The 24,884-nt window shown below is 49.9% G+C and overlaps 1 protein-coding gene across 3 annotated transcripts in view; it reads left to right on the top strand.

Moving 5' to 3' along the window:
* The window catches only part of TBCEL (tubulin folding cofactor E-like), a 55,578-nt gene extending 37,317 nt beyond the window's left edge, over positions 1-18,261 (top strand). For all 3 annotated transcript variants that reach the window (XM_015413817.1, XM_015413819.1, XM_015413818.1), the window contains exons 7-9: positions 1,810-1,936; positions 5,799-5,915; positions 17,567-18,261. In XM_015413817.1, the coding sequence (XP_015269303.1) occupies positions 1,810-1,936; positions 5,799-5,915; positions 17,567-17,885 (563 nt within the window). In that variant the 3' untranslated portion in view covers positions 17,886-18,261. The remainder of the gene's footprint in view (positions 1-1,809; positions 1,937-5,798; positions 5,916-17,566) is intronic.
* The last annotated feature ends 6,623 nt before the right edge of the window (positions 18,262-24,884 follow it).

The following is a 24,884-nucleotide window of genomic DNA, read 5'->3' as shown; positions in this document are numbered from 1 at the left end:
TTTTAAAAATGGACTTCATTGGTTCCTCCTCAAACCAAACCTCACCCTTTATTGCTTCACGGGCCAGTTTTTTCTGGGCCTGTCGTTGTTGCCCTTTCCTGGGAATGAACTTAACTGATTTGTGGAAGGTAATTCCGTTTCATATTGATGTATTAGGCCTGTCAGTGTTGTTCATGGGTTGTTTTTGGCCGGGTGGGATCGGAGATCGGTTAGCTGCCAGCCATTTAACTCTTCCTGGGCAATTCTGCAGGCCGCAGCTGGGAGAAAGGGGGATCCGAACTGGCCAGTTTGGTTCAGGGCGTTTTTGGCTTGGTTCGGTTCGGGGGCTGCCCTGAACCGAACCAGAATTTTCAGGTTCGTGCCCATTCCTAAGCAATAGTTCCTGCCGTTGCGTGTGTGTGTGAGGTGCAATCAAGCTGCTTCTGACCAATGGTGACCCTACAAACTAATGACTTCTAAAAGCTCTGATCATGAACAGCTGTGCTCAGGTCTTGCAGACTGAGGACCGTGGCTTCCTTGATTGAGTAATCCATCTCATGTTGGGTCTTCCTCTTTTCCCATTTCCTTCAACTTTTCCTAGCATGACTTTTCCAGTGACTCGTGTCTTCTCATGATGTGACCAAAGTACGATAGCCTCAGTTTAGTCGTTTTAGCTTCTGGGGAGAGTTCAGGCTTGATTTGATCTAGAACCCACTTCTCTGTCTTTTTGGCAGTCTCTGGTATCCATAAAACTCTCCTCCAGCACCACAATTCAAGTGTATCAACTTTCTTCATTGTCCAACTTTCAAACCCATACATAGTGATGGGGAAATACTATGGCATGACCTACCTTGATCTTGGTTGCCCGCGATACACTTAAGTACCTCTTCTAGCTCCTTCATGGCTACCCTGCTGTCAGTCTCCTGGTCAAGTTACTCTCAACAACACTCTCTTCGGCAGTGATATGTTTATTGAGATATATGCAAGATCTGAATCAGAACAATGGTGCGTTAGAACTGGTGACTTTGGCGCTCACCTGACCAGATATAGGTAATTCAAACAAAGCCCCTTTTCCCATCCCCCAATCACACGTCATACTTCCGACCTGGTCGTCGCCATCCCAAGCTAATTAAGAGATATATGGTTCCGTTATCTACTAGCTCGAGCTGGCACCGAAAGTCTCAAGAACCAAGGACATTCCTCTGGGAGAGAGGAAGGTATATCTTCATGAACTGTTACAGCATCTACAAGCGAAATATTCCCACTCACACCCCTCCCCTCAGAAATGTCCCCCCACCACCACAAGCATGGCAAACTGAGCAAAGCAAAGCGTAGTGAGGTTTGACACCTGCCCAGTCTCAATCTCCTTCTGATTTCTTGGTTGCAGTCTCCCTTTGGGTTGATGATGGAGCCAAGGAATAGAAAATCCCTGCTGTTAAGTAGAGTGAACTGACTTAAAGCATGTAAACACAGGAAGCTGCCCTATATCGATCCAGACCACTGGTCTGCCATCTTCAGTTAGTGGAGATAAAGTGGAATATAAGTATTTTTAAAAAATAAAATCTAGTTCAGTACAACAAATGTATTGATATGGGGGAGTCAACTATTGGACTGGTGGTTTTACTGCCACACGAGGTGCCATTTTGGATTTTCTCCCTCTGGCACCCAAGTCTATCAGGCTACCAGTCACGGGGAGTTCTTTATAACATCTGCATGTGAGCTGGTGGGTGCACTGTCCTCTCTGCTTCCCCTGTGCTCTTACAGTCCTGAAACTTGTTCGGTTTTCCTAGCATGTTGCTTGATGCTTGCCACTTCCTTTCTTTAAAGCAGGTCTGCAAAGCTGGGAGGACATTGACAAGCTCAATTCTTTCCCCAAGCTCGAAGAAGTGCGATTGTTGGGTATCCCTCTCCTTCAGCCATACACCAATGAGGAGCGCAGGAAGCTCGTCATAGCCAGGTCTGGAGATACCTCTCTCTCTCTCTCTCTCTCTCTCTCTCTCTCTCTCTCTCTCTCTCTCTCTCTCTCTCTCTCTTTTGGGGGGCTTAAATTTAAGACGCTCAATTTTGCTGGTGTGAGAATGTCCATATCCTGAAGACACCTCTACAGGGCAGGCTCCATGTTGTGGGAGGGTCTTTAGTTTGGAAGGTCCTCAACAAGATGGCCCTTCCTAGCTTCCCTCCTTCTTTTTGCCCTTCATTGCAGTGGGCTTGCGTGCACCGTTTGCCGGCCTGTCCCCTGTCTGCACAAGGGGATTCTCAGGTGCCACGTCTCCCTTTCCCTCATGTCCAAACTCTATACCCAGAGTTCCTTGTTTAAGTTGGGTGGTGTCACGGCTCAGGTTGGGTGTCTCCTGACGCTGCCACCACTCTGGTTCCAGGCTCCCTTGAGAAGGCCCAGAGCACCCTCCCAAGACTTTCAGACTTCCCTTTTGGCTGAATAACAGGCGCGAGGACCAGGCAGAGTGAAACAAGGAAAAGGTTTATTTTATATGAGGTCAAAAAACTAGGTGCAGAATAATAACAGTAAGTGGGTGAAAAGAAAAGAAATCAAATACCCTAACGCGTCTAAATATATACTGTCCCTAGCTCACTATTCTAAGTGGCACTAGACTACTCACCCTTCCCTCAGGATGAGGGTTTCTTCCTGCAGCAGCCTTCCTTTTGGCTCTGCCCTCTGGAAGAAAGAACAGCTTCTGCTCTGGCACCAGATCTTTTATTCCAAGCCCTCCTCTTTTCCTATTGGTCAATTTTGGCTCCAAAACCTCTCAGGGGCTTCTGGGAGTTTTGGCCCAGCCTCACCTACTGCTTGCCAGGCCCCTGGGCCTAGTAGGCCTCTGGTGGCACAGCCCAGATCATGATAGGTGGGTTTGTTTGACATTTCTTATATGCCTGGTTTGTATTGCAAGGTTTGGGGGGAGGGTTTTTTTTGCAAAATTCAGAGGGATACGAGGTAACAGTTAGATATGGCAATAGCTGGAGAGCAAAGTCTGTAGAGTAGTTTGATGTTTGAGAGGAAGGTAATAGCTTTTAATGGTTCTACTTTGATGGTGTAGGAATATGCAAGCATTTGATTAATTGCAGGAAGGTTCGATGGGGTTAAGGGAGAGCTGGTTTATTTTCAGATATGTAGGGGAAAACCAGGTTGCTCCAACTTCAGTCGCTGTGCATAAATGGTGGTCTAATTGCATAACCTAAATCATGCGTGATCCGTCGGCCAGTGGGGAATCTGACTGTCATAATGACTCAAATCCAAGAGTATCTATTAAAACGAGACTCTTAAAAAATTGCAGCACAGATATAATTATGTTGTAAAGAGGCACAATTAAGTTAATAAATTATGGCATTAAAAAGCATTTATGCGATGCAACGTCTACGCGGTATCTTTATGAAATCAAGTCAGTAACAGGAAGACACTCTCGGAAGACCCCATGAAGCCATCTGAAATTTCCTGCTTGCCCGGCCCGCCAGTATTTCCCCCATATTGTCGTTTCCAGGGCAAGTCATTTACCTGTAGCTAACCTACTTAGCTGACGAAGTGATGGTATTAACAGGACCTGGAGGAAGATTATACACATCTGTATATTATTATTCTTTATTAAACTTTTATACCCTTCTCCTCGCACGGCATGCTCAGAGTTTTACATCAAGGCATAAAAACAATCCATTAATCTAAATAGATAAAATACAGAAATCTTAAAACAACAGGTGAGATATATAAAGCCCTCTACGGCCAGGGGCCAGCATACCTTCGAGACGGCCTCTCCCCACATGAGCCCCGTAGAGCACTAAGGTCAACTAATCAACATCTTTTGGAAGTCCCCGGGCCCAGGGAGGTCCGACTTGCCTCGAAGAGGGCCTTTTCGACCCTGGCCCCTACATGGTGGAACGAGCTCCCAAGTGAGATCAGGGCCCTGCAGGATTTACTGCAATTCCGCAGGGCCTGTAGGACGGAGCTCTTCCACCAGGCTTTCGGTTGAGGTGGCGGGTGCCCCCTCTTTGTGGCCGGCCCCACCGTGGCCTGGACCCTAACGTCTTAAAATCTTCCAGCACTGTTGACACAGTTCTATCAGAGCTGGCATGGTACTTAGGAGTACGGCATTCTATACAGTCGTTTTAATTTGGCTTTAACCGTGTTGTATTTTACATTGTTGTTACCCGCCCTGAGCCCGCCCGCGGGGAGGGCAGGATATAAATCCAAATAAAATAAATAAATTAAACCTAAAACCTATGGCGTCATAGTACAGTCTTAGCCCCCGATGGCGGGGAGGGGGAGGCAGCTAATTGGGCAAACCGTTGCAGTCCTCAACCCTATGCTTTGCGAAGCATCTCTGCCTTACGGGCCCTGTTGTAACAAGTCCTGCAGGGCCCTGATGTCGTTTGGCAGAGAGTTCCACCAAGTCGGAGGCGGGGCCGAGAAAGCCCCGGCTCAGGTCGAGGACAGCCGGTCGCTCTTTGGGCCCAGGACTTCCAGCAGAGGTTGTTCTCCTGAGCAGAACGCTCCGGGGGACGCACTAAAAGAGACGGTCCCGTAGGTGCATTGGTCCCTGACTGTTTAGGGCTCAAAAGGTCAGAACCAAAACCTTGGACCTGACCCGGTACTCAATCTGGAGCCGGTGCAGCTGGCGAAGCGCAGGTTGACTATGTGCAGTTAACGGTGCAACGTGTAATGAGCCTTAGCACTTAAGTTAATTGCATTTATGTAGTATGTAAAACTAGCCTTCAATGGGACTGCAGGCAAATACTAGCAGTTTAAATGATTGCTGGGTCAGTCGGATGACAACCAGTGTTGTGTAGTGGTTAGAATTGGGGGCGGACCAGGTTCAAATTTCCACTCCTCCGTGAAGGCAGCCATCGCTAGTCAACGTGTCTAAGCCAGGGGGCCCCAATGTAGTGACCATGGGCTCCGTAGCGCCTGCCGACACCTTACCTGGTGCCCGCGAAGTGTTTTTGGAAACGAGGCGGAGCCAGATGGGGCTTTCACCCAGCAAGGCTTCTGGTTGGCCGTCACAGATTTGATTGGCAATGCCAGTTTTTTAAAAACATTGCTTCGCTGGCAGCTGGCACCACAGCACAAGGATCTTCACTGTGTGTGACTGAAGGGAGGCTGTGGCAGCCATTTTGTAGCCGGCTTCACCTCATGCAGCCGCTATTTTTTGGAAGCCGTTTTGTGGCTGCGGCTAGTATGCTGTGTCAGAATTCCAAAGGTCTTCTCAGGCTCAAAAAGGTCAGGGGCCCCATCCAGAGTCTTTCAGGGTGGTTTTTGGGGATACAGTGGAGGAGGAGAAAGCCCACAGCTCCTTTGGAAACAGGACAGAACCTAAGTGGAATAGGTTAGTGTTCTGTAGCTTCAAGCCTCATCTTTGTCCATCCACGGACTTGCCAACAGACTTGCTCTGGCTGCAGAAGGCTAGTAGGCCCCGTCGGTCCCTACCGGGGCAGGTCACATGGTCGCACGTCATACTTGTGGGATTTCTAGCCGCACTCATCCAGAGCCGCTATTTAACACGGCAATATTTATGAAGCGCTACCAAAAGCCAATGAAACGAGAGGGGTTTCAAGAGCCGAGAGAGGTATTTATATTCAAATTGCTGTACATGGTTTTTAATCAAATTCCTTCTACAAGGAAGCGGTATGAAATTTGCTTTCCTTTTCAAGAGCTGCATTTTGGGTTATCTGATCCCATGGGAACATCTCATGGGAATAGAATTCTCATCATTTTTGCTGATCGCTGCTAAGTTTGGGGGGATTTTAAAAAAAACCTTATTACAGTTACAGTTCTCTTCCCCCCCCTCCTTTCTCACTCCTCTGCATACGCACAGATTACCATCAATAACTAAACTGAACGGGAGCGTCATTGCAGAAGGAGAACGGGAGGACTCGGAGAGGTTTTTCATTCGTTACTACTTGGACTTTCCGCAGGAGGAGGTCCCTTTCAGGTGAGATCCCCTGACTCGGAACTCTGAAAACAGGTACTTGGTTTTTCCAAGATATGGCTTTGACTGGTGAGGCACACTGACCGAGGGCCGCAGTACACAATATGCTTGACATGAGTCAGGTCAAGGGTGCCTGACCCAACAATCAGTCACTGTAATGATTCCATTTTTGGTGTGTGTGTTTCTTTAAATGTTTAGTAATGTTAGGAGAGTGATAGAGAGAGATACGTGTGATGTGATTGGCTGATGATGGGAGGAGAGATGTCTCTGAGGGGATTCAGTGTTCATGAAGAGACGAGTGTGGAGAGTGGGTGTGAGAGTCTGTATGACAGAGGAAGCAGTTGGAGTTTAGTTTAGCCTGTGTGGCTGTGAGAGAGAAAGTTCAGCCTATGTGGCTATATGAGCAAGAGAGTAGCCTGTGTGGCTATATATGAGCAGGAGAGTTCAGCCTGTGTGGCTATATATATGAGAGAGAGATAAGCATGTCAGAGTTGAGTTTTGGTGTATGAGAGACTGTGTGTGACGCCAAGCCTATTTTCTTTCTTCAACAACAGTTCAAAAAATACCCAGAAACCTATTTTGTTCTTTAATAAATGAATCATTATTTGTTTAAACTTATCCCAGCAATCAGAACAGTCCGTCCTCAGGGCCACATAGTCCTCTGAAGCCCCCAGACCCCTGGGTCATTCTACCAAAAAAGAGAGATTTGGAATTTTTCATTCCTGGTGGCAGCAGGAACCTACTAAGTTCATGTGTGGTTCAAAGGAGAAACAGTCTCCCCAATAAGCGAGGACGTCATGGTCACACATACATGCAGGGTCTAAGCTTTCAAAGCCGCTCAACAGCTCTGAGCAGCGCCACTGCAAGGGGGGAGTAGGGGTTTCAGGCTTCACCCACACGCTGTTTTTGCCAGTCAAAACAGCGGGGGACAGGGCATCTGCCACTTCCTTTGGAGCCATGTGTCCTGATGTCCCGCCTCCCCTTAGCCGTTTGGAGCCACGTGGAGCAACTGAAAAGTTTCTGAAGGTTAGTCCCCGCCTATGTGTGTGACTCAGGGTCCGGCCAGGGACCTGGGAGCCGACTCATGCCACGCATAATGTGTGTTTTTGGCCCTGAGAGACACATCTGTGATCTGGGAAGCTCGGCTAGGGTTTTCAGGTTACCGCCCCCCCCTGCAACCAGCAGGGGGTGGGGGGACTTACGGGCAGTGAAGAGAGGCCTAGTCCGGTGTTACCATTGCTTCCGGTGCACACCAGAAGCAATGCTTCCTCTAAGCTTGTTGTGAGCAAAAGTTCTACTTTGTGAGCTACCGGCATTAAAGTTATGAGCGAGCGATTCTGTAGCTGCATCAATTAGTTTGCTCTAGAGCCCTCCCTTCCTGAGTGGAGGCAACAATGTGTGAGCCGGAGGCTAAAAAAACTGTGAGCTGGCTCACACTCACTCAGCTTAGAGGGGGCACTGACCAAAAGTGCCATCATCGCTGTGCTGGCGGCGCAGAGATGCTCTGAGCCAAGACTCCAGGGCAGAAACCTTTTTATTTTTTTTTAAAGTAGAGTTTTTGCCCCAATACCATCACGTCCCACATTGCCAATGATGTGATGACGTCACTTCCAGTGTGCAGGAAGTGACATCAGTGCATTGTCACCAGCACCAACCTAGGCCTCCCGTTGTGCTGCCATTAAGTTCCTCCACCAGCCGGCTGATTGGTGGGGGGAGGGGCCTCAGGGGGGATCTCCCCACCCCCCCGGCAGGGGCCTGGAAACGCTGGCCACAGCCCTCCCCTACTTGGAATGTTCTGTGGAACAAATGGGCAAGCACTGGATTTTTAAAATGAATTTTATTTTTATTTTTTTGGTATCTTTCGGATGCCGTCATTTCCTCTGAGCTTCTTTTCCTGCGAGTTAGCCTTTTGGTAGCTTTCTGAATCACCACCAGTGTTCCCTCTAAGCTGAGTTAGTGTGAGCTAGCTCACAGTTTTTTAGCCTCCAGCTCACACATTTCTGTCTCGGCTCAGGAAGGAGGGCTCTAGAGCAAACTGATTTATGCAGTAGCCAAATCGCTCGCTCACAACTTTAATGCCAGCAGCTCACAAAGTAGAATTTTTGCTCACAAGACTGCGCGGCTTAGAGGGAACATTGATTCACCATCTGGCATCCTGCCTCAAAGTACTTGGGGGAATTATTGAGCTTGGGGGGGGGGCACAGATCAGGGATTTTGATCACCACATTCCACCCCTGCTGCTGGGGTCCTCGCCAGTACTCCCCCTCTAAGCTGTGAAGACTTGTGAGCAAAAATTCTGCTTTGTGAGCTACCGGCATTAAAGTTGCGAGCGAGCGATTGGGCTACTGGATAAATTAGTTTGCTCGGTGCGTTAATGCTCCCTCTAAGCTGTGGAGTCTTGTGAGCAGATATCCTACTTTGGGAGCTGCTGGCATTAGAGTTGTGAGCGAACGATTTGGCTACTGCATAACGTAGTTTGCTTCTGGAGCCATCCTTCCTGAGCCGAGACAAAAAAGTCTGAGCCGGAGGCTAAACGACTGTGAGCTGGCTCACACTCACTCAGCTTAGAGGGAACACTGGTCCTCGCCTCTTGAACCGCCGCAACTCACGATCCCATTCCAGAAGAACACAACCCGGAGGCTGGCTCGATTAAGGCCATTCCAAAAGCTGGGAGCAAAAGGTGCCCCTTGTCAGTTCTCAGAAGCCGAGAAAGAACTTGGTTCGCTTTACATTTGTCTTTGTTTTTCTCCGACACGATGAGGAGAATCCATTCTGGGAGCCATCGTTTCGACAAGTTGGATTGACCCTGAGAGCTGGCATGTCACTCCGTCAGGCCTCTCCGACTCTCTCAGATTTTAGCTCCACCTCTTTGATAAGATGTTCCGGGATGTGGTAAATCAAGAGGTGTTCAATGATGTGGCAAAAAAGATTTAAAAAACAAACAAACCACCTTTGATGACCCCCCCTCATGCAGAGCTTGGACGAGTTTAACTACAGACCTGTTCATTCAGACTTCAGTAGTAGTATTGTTGTTGTTGTTGTTTTTCTTGTTGTTATTATTAATAATAATAATTAAATTTCTGAATCTCCCAATCCCTGAGTACACAGAGCTGTGGGCGATTTAAGGTAAAGGTAAAGGTTTCCTTGCTCGAAAGCCAGTCGAGTCCGACTCTAGGGTTGCGGTGCTCATCTCCGTTTCCAAGCCGAAGAGCCAGCGCTGTCCAAAGACGTTTCCGTGGTCATCTGGCCGGCATGACTAAACACCAAGGCGCACGGAACGCTGTTACCTTCCCACCGAAGTGGTCCCTATTTATCTACTTACAATTTCTTGCTTTCGAACTGCTAGGTTGGCAGGAGCTGGAACTAGAGACGGGAGCTCACTCCGTCATGAGGCACCCGGGTCTCGAACTACTGACCTTCCACAGCCTGCAGTTCAGCGTCTTAACCAATTGAGCTACCGCAGCTCAATTTACAACAGGCTAAAAACATACAAATATATACAGTAAAAACGGCAGATCAGTTATTCTTAATCCGATAGTCTCCAGATGGCATCCAGAATGTAATCTAAAACCTACTCTGGATTGTTCTTCTATCCCGTGGGCCGGTTAAGGAGGAGACCAAAGCAGGCGGACAGTAAGACAGTAGCTGTTATCCCAAAGCAGCACTGGTGGGATGTGCCCTATATACAGGAGGGAAGTCTCTGGTTCGGGGGGGGGGCACTCCAGCTGCACTCAAACGCTATGAGAAAGTCTGGTTTGCTCAAATCCCAATTAAGTATTACACCTGAATGCAGTCGGTCCCACAATCCAGGATTTGTTCGCCGGCGCGAAACCAGGATTCCAAGCTAGGATTTATTGCTGGCCCCTTAGCCAGAGTTTGTACTAACTGTGTTGGCCTTCTGTCCTGTGTCTCTGTGTTAGTTCTATCTGGTAGAGGTAGACCAACAACCTTGGAGCGCAAGCCGTGGTTTAAGCCGCCTCGGTTTAGCCTGCTGTCGCAATGCAGCCCAAAGGCTTTGCTCGGAGCTCTCGGCCGCCTGGCGAGAAGCGGCCGGCAGAGTTCTTTGCGGGCCACTTGGCGCTGGGCTCTTTTTGTAGGAGGTACTCATTTGCATATTAAGCGGCACACCCCTAATGTAGCCAATCCCCCAAGAGCTTACAGTAGCCCCTGTAAGAAGAGCGCTGTAAGCTCTTGGAGGATTGGCTGCATTAGGGGTGTGTGGCCTAACATGCAAAGGAGTTCCTGCTACAAAAAGAGCCCTTTCCAAATTCAGCTCTGAGGATTAGGTGGGATGATTTTTTTGAAAAAAACAACAACAACGATGGTCGCTGGAAATCCAGGACACTGAAACGTTCCCACGACGGAGCTTGCCGACGTAATGAACCGATCGGCCCTTGTGTAGCGAGCTTCGGGGGAGAGGCGGGAATCGCACTTCTGCTTATGCCGACTCCTGTATGCAGACAGTCGTCCTCCCCACCTCCGCGCCGGTGTCTGCTAGCAAAGGCGTCTGCGCCCTTCAGCAACAGGTGTTAATCTTTTGCTTTGGCACCCATGCTAAGTGGCTAATCCTTTGGCCATCTGCTGCTAGAGAGGGTGCACGTTGGGATAAAAGCTCCCCCCCATCTCTCTTTTTGTCTGTGCGAAACCGCGAGTGGCAGGGATTGATGTGCCAAAGCCCAACCATCTTCGGCCGTCATTGCCATTTGCTTTTCTCGTCCACGGAGGAGTTAGAAAACGAAAAAAAAAGGTCAGCCAAGTTTCGAGCCAGTGGTTAGAACGCATAGCTGGTTGCACTCCACCCTGCCCCACAACCCTCCTTTTACATGGAGATGCCAGGAATTGAACCTAAGTCCTTCAGCAGGCCAAGCAGAGGATCTAGCACTGCACCATGGGCCCCTCCCCAGGTCAAAGGGCAAGAGTGGTTTCCTAAGAGGATGCCTTCAGTCACCTCTCTGAACAGCCAGCTAAGGGAGTGAGGCTCTGTATTCTTGGCGCTTGGGCTCTGCATTCTTGGCGCTTGGGGGGCAACAGTGGGAGGGCTTCTGGAGCTCTGGCCCTGCGGGTGGACCTCCTGACGGCACCTGGGTTTTGGCCACTGTGTGACACAGAGTGTTGGACTGGATGGGCCATTGGCCTGATCCAACATGGCCGCTCTTATGTTCTTACGTAAGAAGAGCCTTTTCGAAGAGACGGCGATTGACCTGAAATTGGGAGGAGAAGATGGGGTTCAAGGAGAGAGTTGAACATGAAGCCCATCTTGGCAGCCATCTTCTCTGAGGCTGCCTGAACGACCTACGGAGGTCAGCAATGAGCCGGGATGTGGGTCTAGTAGTCTTGCGCTGAGAACGGCATTGATAGATGAGCCTACCCTACAAGAGAGGAGGCTCCAGTTTTCTGAGGTATGCAAAGAGGACTTTGTTGCTCCAGGGCCTGGTTCACAGCTAGTGAAGTTGAGAAGAATCCCTGCTGACACGTGACAAGGACCCTGTGTGTTCTGTGGCCCTGTTGGAAGGAAAGGTCTCATGAGTTGATCAGGACCGTATGTGTTCTGTGGCACTTTTGGGAGGACCCTGAGTGTTCTGTGGCCCTGTTGGGAGGAAAGGTCTCACGAGTTGACAAGGACTTTATGTGTTCTGCAGCCCCTTTGGGAGGAAAGGTCTCACGAGTTGACAAGGCCCCTATGTGTTCTGTGGCCCTGTTGGGAGGAAAGGTCTCACGAGTTGATAGGGACTGTGTGTGTTCTGTGGCCCTGCTGGGAGAAAAGGTCTCACGAGTTGACAAGGCCCCTATGTGTTCTGTGGCCCTGTTGGGAGGAAAGGTCTCACGAGTTGACAAGGTCCCTATGTGTTCTGTGGCCCTGTTGGGAGGAAAGGTCTCACGAGTTGATAGGGACTGTGTGTGTTCTGTGGCCCTGCTGGGAGAAAAGGTCTCACGAGTTGACAAGGCCCCTATGTGTTCTGTGGCCCTGTTGGGAGGAAAGGTCTCACGAGTTGACAAGGTCCCTATGTGTTCTGTGGCCCTGTTGGGAGGAAAGGTCTCAACGAGCTGAGAACCGTTGGTGTGTTCTGTGGCCCTGTTGGGAGGAAAGGTCTCACGAGTTGACAAGGCCCCTATGTGTTCTGTGGCCCTGTTGGGAGGAAAGGTCTCACGAGTTGACAAGGACTTTGTGTTCTGCAGCCCCTTTGGGAGGAAATGCAGCACGAGTTGACAAGGCCCCTATGTGTTCTGTGGCCCTGTTGGGAGGAAAGGTCTCACGAGTTGACAGGGACTGTGTGTGTTCTGTGGCCCTGTTGGGAGGAATGGTCTCACGAGTTGACAAGGACTTTATGTGTTCTGCAGCCCCTTTGGGAGGAAAGGTCTCACGAGTTGACAAGGCCCCTATGTGTTCTGTGGCCCTGTTGGGAGGAAAGGTCTCACGAGTTGACAGGGACTGTGTGTGTTCTGTGGCCCTGTTAGGAGAAAAGGTCTCACGAGTTGACAAGGACCCTATGTGTTTTGGAAAGAAAGGTCTCACTGTTCTGTGGCCCTGTTGGGAAGAAAGGTCTCACGAGTTGACAAGGACTTTATGTGTTCTGCAGCCCCTTTGGGAGGAAATGCAGCACGAGTTGACAAGGACCCTATGTGTTCTGTGGCCCTGTTATGAAGAAAGGTCTCACGAGTTGACAAGGACTTTATGTGTTCTGCAGCCCCTTTGGGAGGAAATGCAGCACGAGTTGACAAGGACCCTATGTGTTCTGTGGCCCTGTTGGGAGGAAAGGTCTCAACGAGCTGAGAACCGTTGGTTGGTTCTGTGGCCCTGTTGGGAGGAAAGGTCTCACGAGTTGACAAGGACTCTATGTGTTCTGCAGCCCCTTTGGGAGGAAAGGTCTCACGAGTTGACAAGGACTCTATGTGTTGGGAGGAAAGGTCTCAACGAGCTGATGGTTTTGTAGGATTTCTGCACATGATTTACATCGGGAACATAATACTTTCTACTGACCTCAGTGTGTGGAGGGGGCCTTCCGCACTGCGTTTGTATATTGCCTTTTTGTGTGTGTGTGTATATGCAATACCTGACACGGAGGCTGGGGGGGAGGGGGCATGATATTAGAAACCAGAGTGGGTGTCATGGCAGATTCCCTGCTGCCATAGCAACAGCGCATGTGCCAGTCTGAAATGCTAATACCGAATCTTTGTAACTCTCTTTGCAAAAAAAAGTCTTGTTTACTTCCCAGCAATTCGCTTCTGCCCCTTCCGCACAGGTGGGGTTTAGAAGGGGAGGGGAGCTTGTGTCTGGCCTCGCCCTAGGTCACGGCCTTCAAAGAGAGCTGCCTCTCCCTCCCACCCTTCGCTTCTCAATAGGCTCTTTGTCCAAACGCCCTCATCTGTACGGGGTCTCCCGGAGACTTGTGCAGCCATTGATGGCTGCGTTTCCACTCCACGGAGCCTGTGTGCTGTTTCCGGATATCGTCGGACTGCGCTGCACAGGTCTGGGCGATCCGTCCCCTATGACCGAGTTTGGGTTCCGTGTCCCGGACTCTGGTTCGCGTCCAGTGTCGGATCTGCAAAACGTTTCCCCACCACTGCCCGTCTTTTATCCGTCCTTTCTCGCCGCAGCCCACGTCACAAGCAAATGCATCTCCCTAGTCTTGATTCGACAGACCCGCCTGAATCCCCCTGAATTTCCCTCCCTGTTGTTTTGCTGCTTGGAGAGTTCAAGGATAGCCTTGGCGAAAATTACTGTGGCAGGAAGAGAGCACGCGGTGCGTCGAACTCTTCTGTCTGACCAGTGGGGGACCCGACACAGATTCTCTTTGAGGACAGAGCACGTTGGTTAGCCGTGTTAGTCTCCCTGTAGCAGTAGAAAAGAGCAAGAGCCCCAGTAGCACCTTCAAGATGAACAAAATTTGTGGCGTGACTCACGAAAGCTCATCCCCGGCAACAAATGTTGTTAGTCTTTGGGGATAGTTTCAGAGGTCTGCTGTAGTACAGCTAGATTTGAATCCGGTAGCAGCTTAGAGACCAAGAAGAATTTTGGGGGGGTATAAGCTTTCAAGAGTCAAAGCTCCCTTCGGCAGATCTTTCACTCTCGAAACGTATACCCCAAAATTCTTCTTGTTCTCTTAGGTCCCACTGGATTCAAATATGCATTCTCTTTGGTTTCTGAGTAGATGCTGGTTTTCTACGTTATCTTTCCATGAAAGAGGATTGGGGCTGAGGTTCTTGGAAATGCCTCTGGTACAGGCCGGAACCCAAAAGGAAAGAACCCTGGGCTCTCTATAAATAGCTGTCTGTCTCGTTTTGGAAGACCGGGTTCTCAGGAGAAAAAAATTACTCTTCCAGTGGTCTGAACACAATCCTTTGGCATGCCTGAGCCTCAGTTCTTTGCCTTTTGCACTGCTTCCTCCTTAGTTTGTGCCGTATACCCCCATTCCTCCCATGCACAAACCTTGGGGTTTTGGAGGGCCAGGGGTGTGTAGAGCGACGCTGTTTCCAAATGCCAGAACCATGCCCTGCCCTGTATGAGGATGGGCTGTTGTCTCCATCCAGGGACAGCCTTTACCCCCTTCCGCGTCTGCCATAACAGGATTTGCAGTAACCACTGAGAAGAAATTAAAGGCTTTCAGAGATGGCCCGGCGTCAGTCATGGAAGCTGCTGTGACGCGTGTGATACCGGCGGAGGTGCTGAAACGCCCACTGGAAGAATCCGCGCTCGTTCCGCCACCCGTTTAACCGCCATTGACGATTGCAGCGTTTCTGAAAATCATGTCGCCGTCTTCCCGAGTCAGAGCTCCCCCTCCCCAAACCAGCCGATCGTATCTCGGTGTTAATTGTGAGAGCGGGGCCGCGTAGTTTGAGCTTCGGCCCCGATGAAGGCCGGTTTTGTCCGTTTGGCCCCAGTGAAGGCCGGGGAGATCACAGCGCACTGCATCAGTTACCTCATGCTCCGGGCAGACAGAGGCTTTGCTGTTGAAGGAACATTCCTACATTTAACATGAGTCCCTGGGGGGGGCCTCCCTCCCCAGTTGCCAGACTCCATCATCCTCCGACAGGGGCAGTGAGACAGCAGTGATCACGTTTAAGCCCCCGAGCCGGACGGCAGACAAAAGCTGCTTTCAGCCCCGGGCAGCGCCTAGAGACTCTGAAATGTTACCTTCTCTCCACCGCTCTCCGCCTTTGTCATTTCAATTACCTTGTTCTCTGGGTTGACTTTTTGCCACTTTCCCAGCCCAGCAGAAGAGATGCTGTCTTCTCGTTCCTAATCGGAGAGATACCTGCAAGAAAGGAAGGAAGCACAGGGCTGGGGGTGGAGAGAAGACATCAGTGTCTGCCCTGGGGCACTGTGCAAAGGAGCATTTCCGGAAGCATGGAGGGGCTTGTTTGGCGCATTCCTGACCGCCCATTCCTTTGTTGCTCTGAGTTTACTGCCGGTGAAGAACACCCTGAACCTGGGGTCCACAGCGAATGGGCTTCTGCCAGTTTGATGTAGCGGTTAAGAGTGCAGACTCTTATCTGGGAGAACCCAGATTCCCCACTCCTCCACACGCAGCTGCTGGTGTGACCTTGGGTCAGTCACAAGTTCTCCCAGAGCTGTTCTCTCAAGGGCAGCCCTCAAAAGAGCTCTCTCAGCCCCACAGCCTCACAGGGTGGGGAAGGGAAGGGAAAGGAAACTGTCAGCCGCTCCGAGACTCCAAGTGAATGACGGGGTATAAATCCAGTCTCTTCTCTTCTTCTCGTGCACAGCATGAATGTAAAGTGGACAAAAGGCCCGTATGGTGTTGACTTAAAGTCATGTTCTCAAGTCTGGATCAGTTAGCCGTCTTCCCAGGGTGCTAGAAGAGAGGCAGCAGGTGGTCGCTGTTCCCCTAGGGGTTTAGTGAGGGCAGCCGGCCAGGCAGAGGGGCATTGTAGCAGGTTCGCATCAGCTCTGCCTGCAGGCCTAGCTCAGTGCATCAGTTTCAGGATCTCGGAAACCCAGGTTCAGATCCCCACTCGTGCCGTGGAAGCTCACTGGGTGACCTCGGGCCAGTCACACACTCTCAGCCTGACCTACCTCACAGGGGGGTTGTGAGTATAAAACGGAGGAGAGGAGGAGGATGTGAGCCGCTTAGGGTCCCCCGCTGAGGGAAAAGGTAGGATTTAAATAAAGTAAATAAAAATTCAGTCACCGAATGGCGCCAGCAGAGATGAGAAGAGCAAAGAGAAGAGAGAATAGATTGGATTTATACCCTGCCTTTCACTACCCACGGGAGTCTCAGAGCGGCTTACAATCTCCCTTCCCCTCCCCACAACAGACACCCTGGGAGATAGGTGGGGCTGAGAGAGCTCTTGACAGAAACTGCTCTTTTTTCAAGAACAGCTCTGACAGAGCTACGGCTTGCCCAAGGTCATCCAGCCAGGTGCAAGTGAAGGAGTGGGGAATCAAACCCGGTTCTCCCAGATTAGAGTCCATTGTTCTTAACCTCTACACCAAACTGGCACTTGTGGGCCTTGGCAAGTGGACGCTCATTGGAAACTAGTAACCAGAGGGGTTTTTTTTTTACACGACAGCTTTTTTGAGCTGTCAATATAGAGCAGCAGCAGTCGTCTGTCTGAACCATGAGAACATGGGGTTTCAACGGCACAGTAGTCCTGAGACGGTACATCAAGCTGGGTAGGCATGTTAGTCTGTCTGTAGCAGGAGAAAAGAGCAAGAGTCCAGGAGCACCTGAAAGACGTAACAATATATTATTTATTTATTTATTCGACTTATTATACCGCCCTAACCCTTAGGGGTCTCTGGGCGGTTTACAGGAGTGTTCTAAGAACTATTTACCCTAACTAAGGCCACATGCTATGGGGTGGGGATTTCCTACCAGCACCCTGTGGTGGGCCCGCTGCGTCTTTTTCTGGCTCGGCTTTTTTTCCTCCTTCTCGGCGGTTTTTCTGGCATCTTTTTCCACTGGGCCGGCTGCTTCCTCGGTGGGAGCATTCCTCGGTGCACGCCTTCGTGCTTGCTTCAGCCTCGGCTCTGTCCTGATCGGTTCGGCCGCGCTCACAATGCATGTCATCGTGCGCCGCCTTTGGTCTCCACCGCAGTCGTCTGTCGCCAGGGATCGCTCTGCCCGATCTTATGTGGCAGGGGATGAACTTTCGTGAGTCACTGCTCACTTCTTCAGATGCCGCCCTTCTTGGCAGCTAACCCCACCCTCTCTCTTTCTATATGTAGTGGTTGAGGAAATTCCATTTCACCGTATCTGAAGAAGTGTGCTTGCACACAAAAGCTCATACCTTGAATAAAAGGTTGTTGGTCGTAATGGTGCCACTGGACTCAAACTTTGTTCTCCTGCTGAGCAACCAACACAGTTACCCACCTGGATGTATCTGAAGAAGTGAGCCGTGACTCACGGAAGCTCCTCCCCTGCCACAAACTTTAAGTCTTTCAGGCGCTACTGGACTCTTGCTCTTTTCTACTGCTTCTGACAGGACCTAAACCTTGAATCTGTCCCCAGAAGTTCAATCCAGTTCCGGTTCCTGTATACGCTATCCCCAAACATTTCCCCCCCTAAAGCTTATGTAACGACGGGTCTTGGGGGAGGCAGTAGAGTCAAGGGCCTTCCCTAAATTCCCGCAACCCGAATTCCTGTTTCAGGTTTCTTTGTTTGTTTGTTTCCCCCCTCTCCCACATTTCCTAGGTATCACGAGCTAGTCACAAAATACGGGAAGCTGGAGAAACTGGCAGTAGTCGACCTTCGGCCTCGGAGCCGTGCCAAGGTGGAGGTCCACTTCAAGGACCAGGTGGAGGAGATGACGGTTCGTCTGGATCAGACGGTAGCGGAACTCAAGAAACAGTTGAAAACGCTAGTCCAGCTACCGACCAGCAGTATGCTCGTCACCCACTGTGACCACGAAGCGCCCTTTGGGCCGGAGGAGATGAAGTACAACTCGCGGGCGCTGCACTCCTACGGCATTCGGGATGGGGACATCATTTATGTGGACTCCAAGGCCAAATAAGCTGCTTTCACTCGGGGTGGGTGGGTGGCGTGCATGCCCACGTTTACTCAGCCTCCCGCACGCACCAAGGACTTCTGCCGGGGGAGTTTCGTTTCGGTTTGTCAGTAGAGGTTTGGTTCGATCTTACCTTAAGTACCAGGTAACTCCTTGAACCCAGGGCAGCAGGTCTGGATCTGTGAGATGCACACCGGGATCCGGTGCAGACGGCAATGATTTTAAGAGGAGGTAACTGACCGAGTGTTTGTGTGTGAATTTCGTCCCCCCCCCCCAATTGGTTTCACCGATACTTTGACGTTCTCTCCTGTCTCCTCCAGCATACTTGTGAACTGAGCATGAAAGTCCTTCGAAGCCAAGGGGGTTATTAACAGTCGCTCATTCAGGGAGATCAGATCCATACATGGGAGTATGTGTTAAAAAGATCCTGTGTGGCTCTTGTTCACTTGGCAGTGGGACTCCGGTTTCAAACGGCCGCGGTACCAGTCCTTTACTTGGGTGGCCTGTCGTGTCTTTGTTCCCTGAGGTTATGTGGCGGGGGGCGGGAATTCTATGAGCACTGTTCTACCAGACGGAGGTCTGTAGGCTATCCTGTGTCCTCCTGCATTTCAGTGAGGTATAGGAGATCAAACATCTGACACGGAATCTCACACAACTGCAGTTTCCAAAGCACAGTAACCAGTGCGCACTAGTCGAGCACAGTCACTCTGATACAACCCTTTCAGCTTATGACCTCTCTCGGGTAGCTTTTGAGGCCAGGCTTCGTGCAGTTTGGGCAGGCATTTGTGATACGAGTAGCACACCCCCCCATGCTCCACTGAAGAGGATTTGCTCTGCTTTTTGGTAGCCAAGAAACAAAGTTGTAAGTGGGACCCGTTCTCACCATTCCCAGCTTATCTGTAGGGACACTCTGCCGCCCAGGTTGCCTCGGCTCGCACTGGACGTCAAAAGCCCTCCCAGTTGTTTGTGCGTACCTTGCACTTTTTAAAGCCAAAACTCAAAACAGGCGGAACTCCCTTACATAATAAAACTAGATTCAGGTGGGCAGCCGTATTGGTCTAAAGCAACAGAAGAAAATCGGAGCTCGGTGGCACTTTTGAGACCAACGGAGCTCCCACCGTTCCAGGGACGTGGCAGTTGCGTCACCAGAAATCACCTTTGAAACGTTTCCCCATCTCTGTCTCCAGCGCGATTTGAGCACTGGGTCACTCCCAGTACAAAGACAGGAGAGGATTACCCCCCCCCCCCCCGTAGAAGGCGTTGAACCAAAATGGGTGGGCTTCTTTTTTCTGGCGGAGAGGGTTTCATCCCCTTGCACGCAGTTTGGTGTAGTGGTTAAGTGCGCGGACTTTAATCTGGGAGGACCGGGTTGGATTCCCCACTCCTCCACTTGCACCTGGCTGGATGGCCTTGGGCAAGCCGTAGCTCTGATAAGAGCTGTTCTTGAAAAAGAGCAGTTTCTGTCAAGAGCTCTCTCAGCCCCGCCGACCTCACAGGGTGTCTGTTGTTGTGGGGAGGGGAAGGGAAAGGAGTTTGTAAGCCGCTCTGAGACTCCTTTGGGTAGTGAAGGGCGGGGTATAAATCCAATCTCTTCTTCTTAAAAATAAACCTTTGGGAGGGGGGTTTCAAGGGTGGCGTACGCTTTGGCTCCTAATTCAGGGAAAGGGGTGCCTCAGCTGTTGGGCGAAGTCACCACGAGGGGCGTGAAATGCCTGGTGGTTCTCACAGACCCTTTCCTCCCCCCCCCCCTTATGTAGCGGAATCAGTTTTTATGGATTTTTTTTTTGTTAAATCCAGTTGGACAAAATTGTTTCATGTCTGCTTTGTAAGTCAGGTCAGGATTCTCCTCCACGTTTCCCTCCACATTGCCCTGCCTTGCTTGTCTGTCAGATCGACAGGTTGAAAACCGGAGGATTACTCAGTTTTACACCCTTACCTTTTAAAAAGGGAGCGGGTGGGAGAGCCCAAATGTTTTCCAAACAGGGCTCTTGTTACCTACGAACTTCTGACCTCGGTTCAGCTCCCTCCCCTCCCCACGACGATGCCTCTGTTCTCACCGGGGCTCCCCTTTTTTGTACCTCCAAGAGTATTCCCCCCCCCCCAAGGCCTGCAGCATGGAAAACCAAAACAGTAGCCTTGCGCTCCCCTCTCTTTTTACGATAACTGGAGTTGTTCTGGGAATTGTCCCACCACCTATATGCTAAAAGTAGAGATAGTACAGTTGGAGGTCAGATAAACTTACGAATCCCTTAGACTGGAGCTTATTCTCTCCCTTCCCCCCTTCATTTACAGTCTTTAAAAAAAATTAAGATGAGCAATATAGAACAGACCGAGGCTTGCATGTGAAATACAGTAGCCCACTTTAAAAAAAAAAAAAATTCACTGGCTCCAAGTAAGAAATGCTTATATATGTATGTTGTGGAGTCATTCCGGGCTATGTGTCGAAACGACTCTGGGTCCTATAAGCTATAGCGTAGCCGAGGCTATTTGGTTCCCCGTCCAGTGGGGAAGTAAAGCGCTTCTTTAATTATCCTGCATCGGAGCTCCAGAACTAACGCTTTATGTATGATGTCTGTGTATATGTATATTTACACAAAAAAAATAGGGGAAACGGTCATGTTAAATAAGATATTTTATTACAAAGCAAAGATTTATTGAAGATAAGGTTGTGTAATAATATAAGAGGAGTTAATTAATTCGCCAATGGACTTGCTGTATAGATGACGCTAGCCCTGCAGTCGTACGGCTGCCCGGGCCAAAGGACCGAATTGAGCGAAAAGGAAACAGCCAACCAAATTGTACGAAACAGTATTCCTTCCTTCCTCCCTCCCTCTGCCCTTTCTCTTTATATTTATGCAGTGGTGACAGGCATTAATTAATGAAATATTGTAATTGCTGTGGCTGGCTGCAGCCCAGTCGCAGGTGCTGGATTCGTAGAAGGAACCGTCTGTGAAGGATTCCGGGAATCCTAATGTATGTGTTTCTGCTCTCGTAAGAGGATGCCGCCTTGTCATCTCAACATCTCTGCAGGCCTGTGAGTACTCCGCACCCTGGAATTGGAATTCTGCAACCTTATGCATAGTTTATTTGTGATGGGAAGGCTACGTATGGCACTCAAAATCTGCTTCCTGCCCTTAACCACAGGGAAGTTTGTCCACCCCTGTAACGGTGGCGGAGAGTGCCCCGAAGTTGTAGTTGACTTACGGCGACCCTGAAGGGTTTTCGAGGCAAGAGATGAATTCAGGCGATTTGCCATCGCTTTCCTTTGCATACCGACCCTGCCCCCCCCCCCCAAGCACCAAGCATACAGAGCATCCCTTGCCCCAGACTGAGAGTCCCTATCTATACCTTGTGGCTAATAGCCACTGATGGACCTCTGCTCCATACATTTATCGAATTCCCTGGACGAACTTTTCAGGGATGGAGAAGGCAGTGAGAAAAAAAGGCTTTCTCGTGTAAATCTGGCTAGCACACACACATCTGCCAGAGGCGTATTATTTCTTGGCCAAGAGTTTCCTCTCGAAGGCACTGGGATCCTTCCTATTGCGTGCCAACAGCAAGGGACCAACCTCAGAGCCAGCATCCTGTCACAGTGCACATGTATTTTATTTTTAACCCGATGCACCAAAAAAACCCCCCAAACCGGCTTATACTTCCTTGCTGTGTTTCACTTGGATGTGTTTGTTGCGCTGCACAAAAAGTTTGCGGCCATCGCAGAGGGCATCACGTGGGATCGTTTTCCAGGCTGTGTGTTCCGTGCATGAAAGCTGGTCTCGGCGGCTGGGTTTCGTTAAAGCCCTGTACAGTTTGGTGTTTGTATTCTGCCATTTCTCTGGCCGCAGGGGCCGTGAAGCTGCCATCCCTGAGAGCCACAGCAGGTGGTTGCTGCTTATCACATCAGACAGTCGCTGAACCATGGAAACCAAACCAGGAGGTGCCAGCTTACCCTGAGTTGGCCGTTGCTTGAAATTGAGCTTGGGAATACGTCCTAATGTCCAAGTCTCTCTCTTTTTTTTGTATTCAATTTATTTATTTCAAATGTCTGTTCGCCGCCCTTCTCCCTTGCAGAACTCAAGGAGGCTTACGATTTGTTGAAACGTTATAAAAACACAATAAAAACAGTTATGAAACCTATAAAAGTCACTGTTTTGAAGTCGCGCTACATAATTGTTATTGTCAGATCCATTGGTAGTCAGTGTGGCTGTCTAAGAAAGATGGAAATAAAGAATGAAAGAGGTGGAAAGAGAGAAACAAAGAAAGCAAATAGATGGGGAGGGGGAAGGAAAGAGAAAGAAAGGTGGAAAGAAAGGAAATAGATGGGGAGAGAGGAAGGAAGGGGAGAGAGAGAGAAAGAGTGAAACAAACAAAGCAAATGAGGGAGGGAGGGAGGGAATAGTGGAAAGAATGAAAGGTGGAAGGAAAAAGAGAGAAAGTGAAACAAAGCAAATAGCTGGGGGAGAGAGTGGGAAGGGAGAGGGAGAAACAGAAAGCAAATAAATGAGGGGGGAGGGAGACAAAAAAAGGAAAAAAGATGTGGAAAGAAAAATAAATAGATGAGGAAGGAAGAGAGAGAGAGGTGGAAAGAAAGCAAATAAATGGGAGGGAGGGAGAGGTGGAAAGAAAGCAACTTTAAATGTGTTCTCCAAAACCCCAAGCCTGCTGGTGGAGGGGGGGCTTTGAGAACACATTTAAAGTTGCTTTCTTTGCTCTCCCCCACCTCAAGCCTCCTCAAGGAGGGGAACACTGGCTGGGGAAGGGAAGACCAATCGGGGAGGCATGCCTCCCCTTCGCTTCCCCAGCTGCCCTGTCGGGAACCACACAATATGTCTGAAAGAGCCACATGCGGCTCCTGAGCCACGGTTTGGCCACCCCTGGTGGGGAGGGCCAGGTGGGGCGTGTGCTCACGTAACTAACGTAAGGTTACTTGCCTGCAAAACGAAGACCGATGCTGCCAGATGACGGTTTCTTCGCTGACTCAGTATGTGTCCTTATTCTTTTGTGCATGCAAGAAATTTTTGTCAACAAGACGAGTGCATTTAAAAAGGGATCCTTTTAAACTGAATTTCTTCCTGAAATGTTGAAGAGTCACTGTTGGAGTGACGCAAAAGCTGAGCCCGGATATTTTGTGCTTGCGGTCTTCACCCTGTGTCTGAGCTCCCAAAGCGCCGGGAGGGTCAGAAGTTGTGGGGACCCTGGGGCAGGATCTGAGCAACCCAGGTTCAAATCTTGCTATTCACCGGACAAATCTCCCTCCCTCCCTCTCTCTCTCTTTCTGTGCCTATCCCACCTCACAAGGTTGTTGAGAGGATAAAATGGGGCCAAGGAGAGACACGTACAGTGCCCTAAGCTTGTTAGAGGAACATAAGAACATAAGAGAAGCCAATGTTGGATCAGGCCGATGGCCCATCCAGTCCAACACTCTGTCACACAGTGGCCAGAAACATCAGGTGCCATCAGGAGGTCCAGCAGTGGGGCCAGGACATTAGAAGCCCTCCCACTGTTGCCCCCCCCCCAGGCACCAAGAATACAGAGCATCACTTGCTCCACACCAAGAGTTCCTAATAGCCACTGATGGACCTCTGCTCTGAGAGTTCCTATCTATACCTCGCGGCTAATAGCCACTGATGGACCTTTGCTACGAGAGTTCCTATCCATATCTCATGGCTAATTGCCACTGATGGACCTCTGCTCTAAGAGTTCCTATCTATAAAGGTAAAGGTTCCCTTGCTCGAAAGCCAGTCGAATCCGACTCTAGGGTTGCGGTGCTCATCTCCGTTTCAAAGCCAAAGAGCCAGCGCTGTCCGAAGACATTTCCGTGGTCATGTGGCCGCCATGACTAAACACCAAGGCGCATGGAACGCTGTTACCTTCCCACCGAAGTGGTCCCTATTTATCTACTTGCAATTTCTTGCTTTCGAACTGCTAGGTTGGCAGGAGCTGGGGCCAGAGACGGGAGCTCACTCCGTCATGCGGCACACTCGGATCTCGAACTGCTGAACTACCGACCTTCCACAGCCTGCAGTTCAGCGTCTTAACCACTTGAGCCACCACTGATGGACCTCTGCTCTGAGAGTTCCTATCTATACCTCGTGGCTAATAACCACTGATGGACCTCTGCTACGAGAGTTCCTATCCATATCTCATGGCTAATAGCCACTGAGGGACCTCTGCTCCATATGCTTATCTAATTCCCTCTTGACACACTTGTAGCAGCCACCACCTCCTGTGGCAGTGAAGGGCAGGATAAGAATGTATTTGAGAGAAACATTCATTACACGTAACAGGGATACTGACTAGCGCTTTGGTTGTAGAATCATAGAGTTGGAAGGGACCTCCAGGGTCATCTAGTACAACTCCCTGCACAAGGCAAGAAATTCACAAATAACTCCACATCTGCAGTGACCGCTGTTCCACGCCCAGAAGATGACAAACAAATCCCCAGGATTGCTTCCTGACCCCAAAGTGGCAACCAGCATTTCCCTGGGCGTGTAAGAAAGGGCCACAAGAACTAAGCACTGAGGCAACCCTTCCTGCCCTCCCTCTTGTGATCTGCTTAAGTTCACAGAATCCACATTTCTGTCAGATGGACAAACTTTTGTGCCCTTCATTGTAGTATCTAGCTAACGTAGCTCGTAGTACATTCATCATCAACGCACTCCCCAAAACTGCAACTTTCACTGCTCCACAAGGCAATCAAGTTTTGGTCATCGTGAGAATACATATATGCCCAGCGTTATCACTCTAAGCTGTGGATTCCTGTGAGCAAAAATTCTACTTTGTGAGCAACTGGCATTAAAGTTGGGAGTGAGTGATTTGGCTACTGCATAGATCAGTTTGCTCTGGAGCCCTCCTTCCTGAGCAGAGACAAAAATGTGTGAGCCGGAGGCTAAAAAAACTGTGAGCTAGCGCACACTATCTCAGCTTAGAGGAAACACTGCCAGACCCACATGGCATAAGTGGGGCTCTGGGGAAAAACAAGTTCTCTTTCCACAGCTCCCTTTTTCT

This window comes from Gekko japonicus, unplaced genomic scaffold (genome assembly GCF_001447785.1).
Source record: "Gekko japonicus isolate JY-2015 unplaced genomic scaffold, Gekko_japonicus_V1.1 scaffold890, whole genome shotgun sequence".
NCBI lineage: Eukaryota > Metazoa > Chordata > Lepidosauria > Squamata > Gekkonidae > Gekko > Gekko japonicus.
The sequence above is the reverse complement of the archived record's forward strand: the minus strand, read 5'-3'. Positions and strand labels throughout refer to the sequence as shown.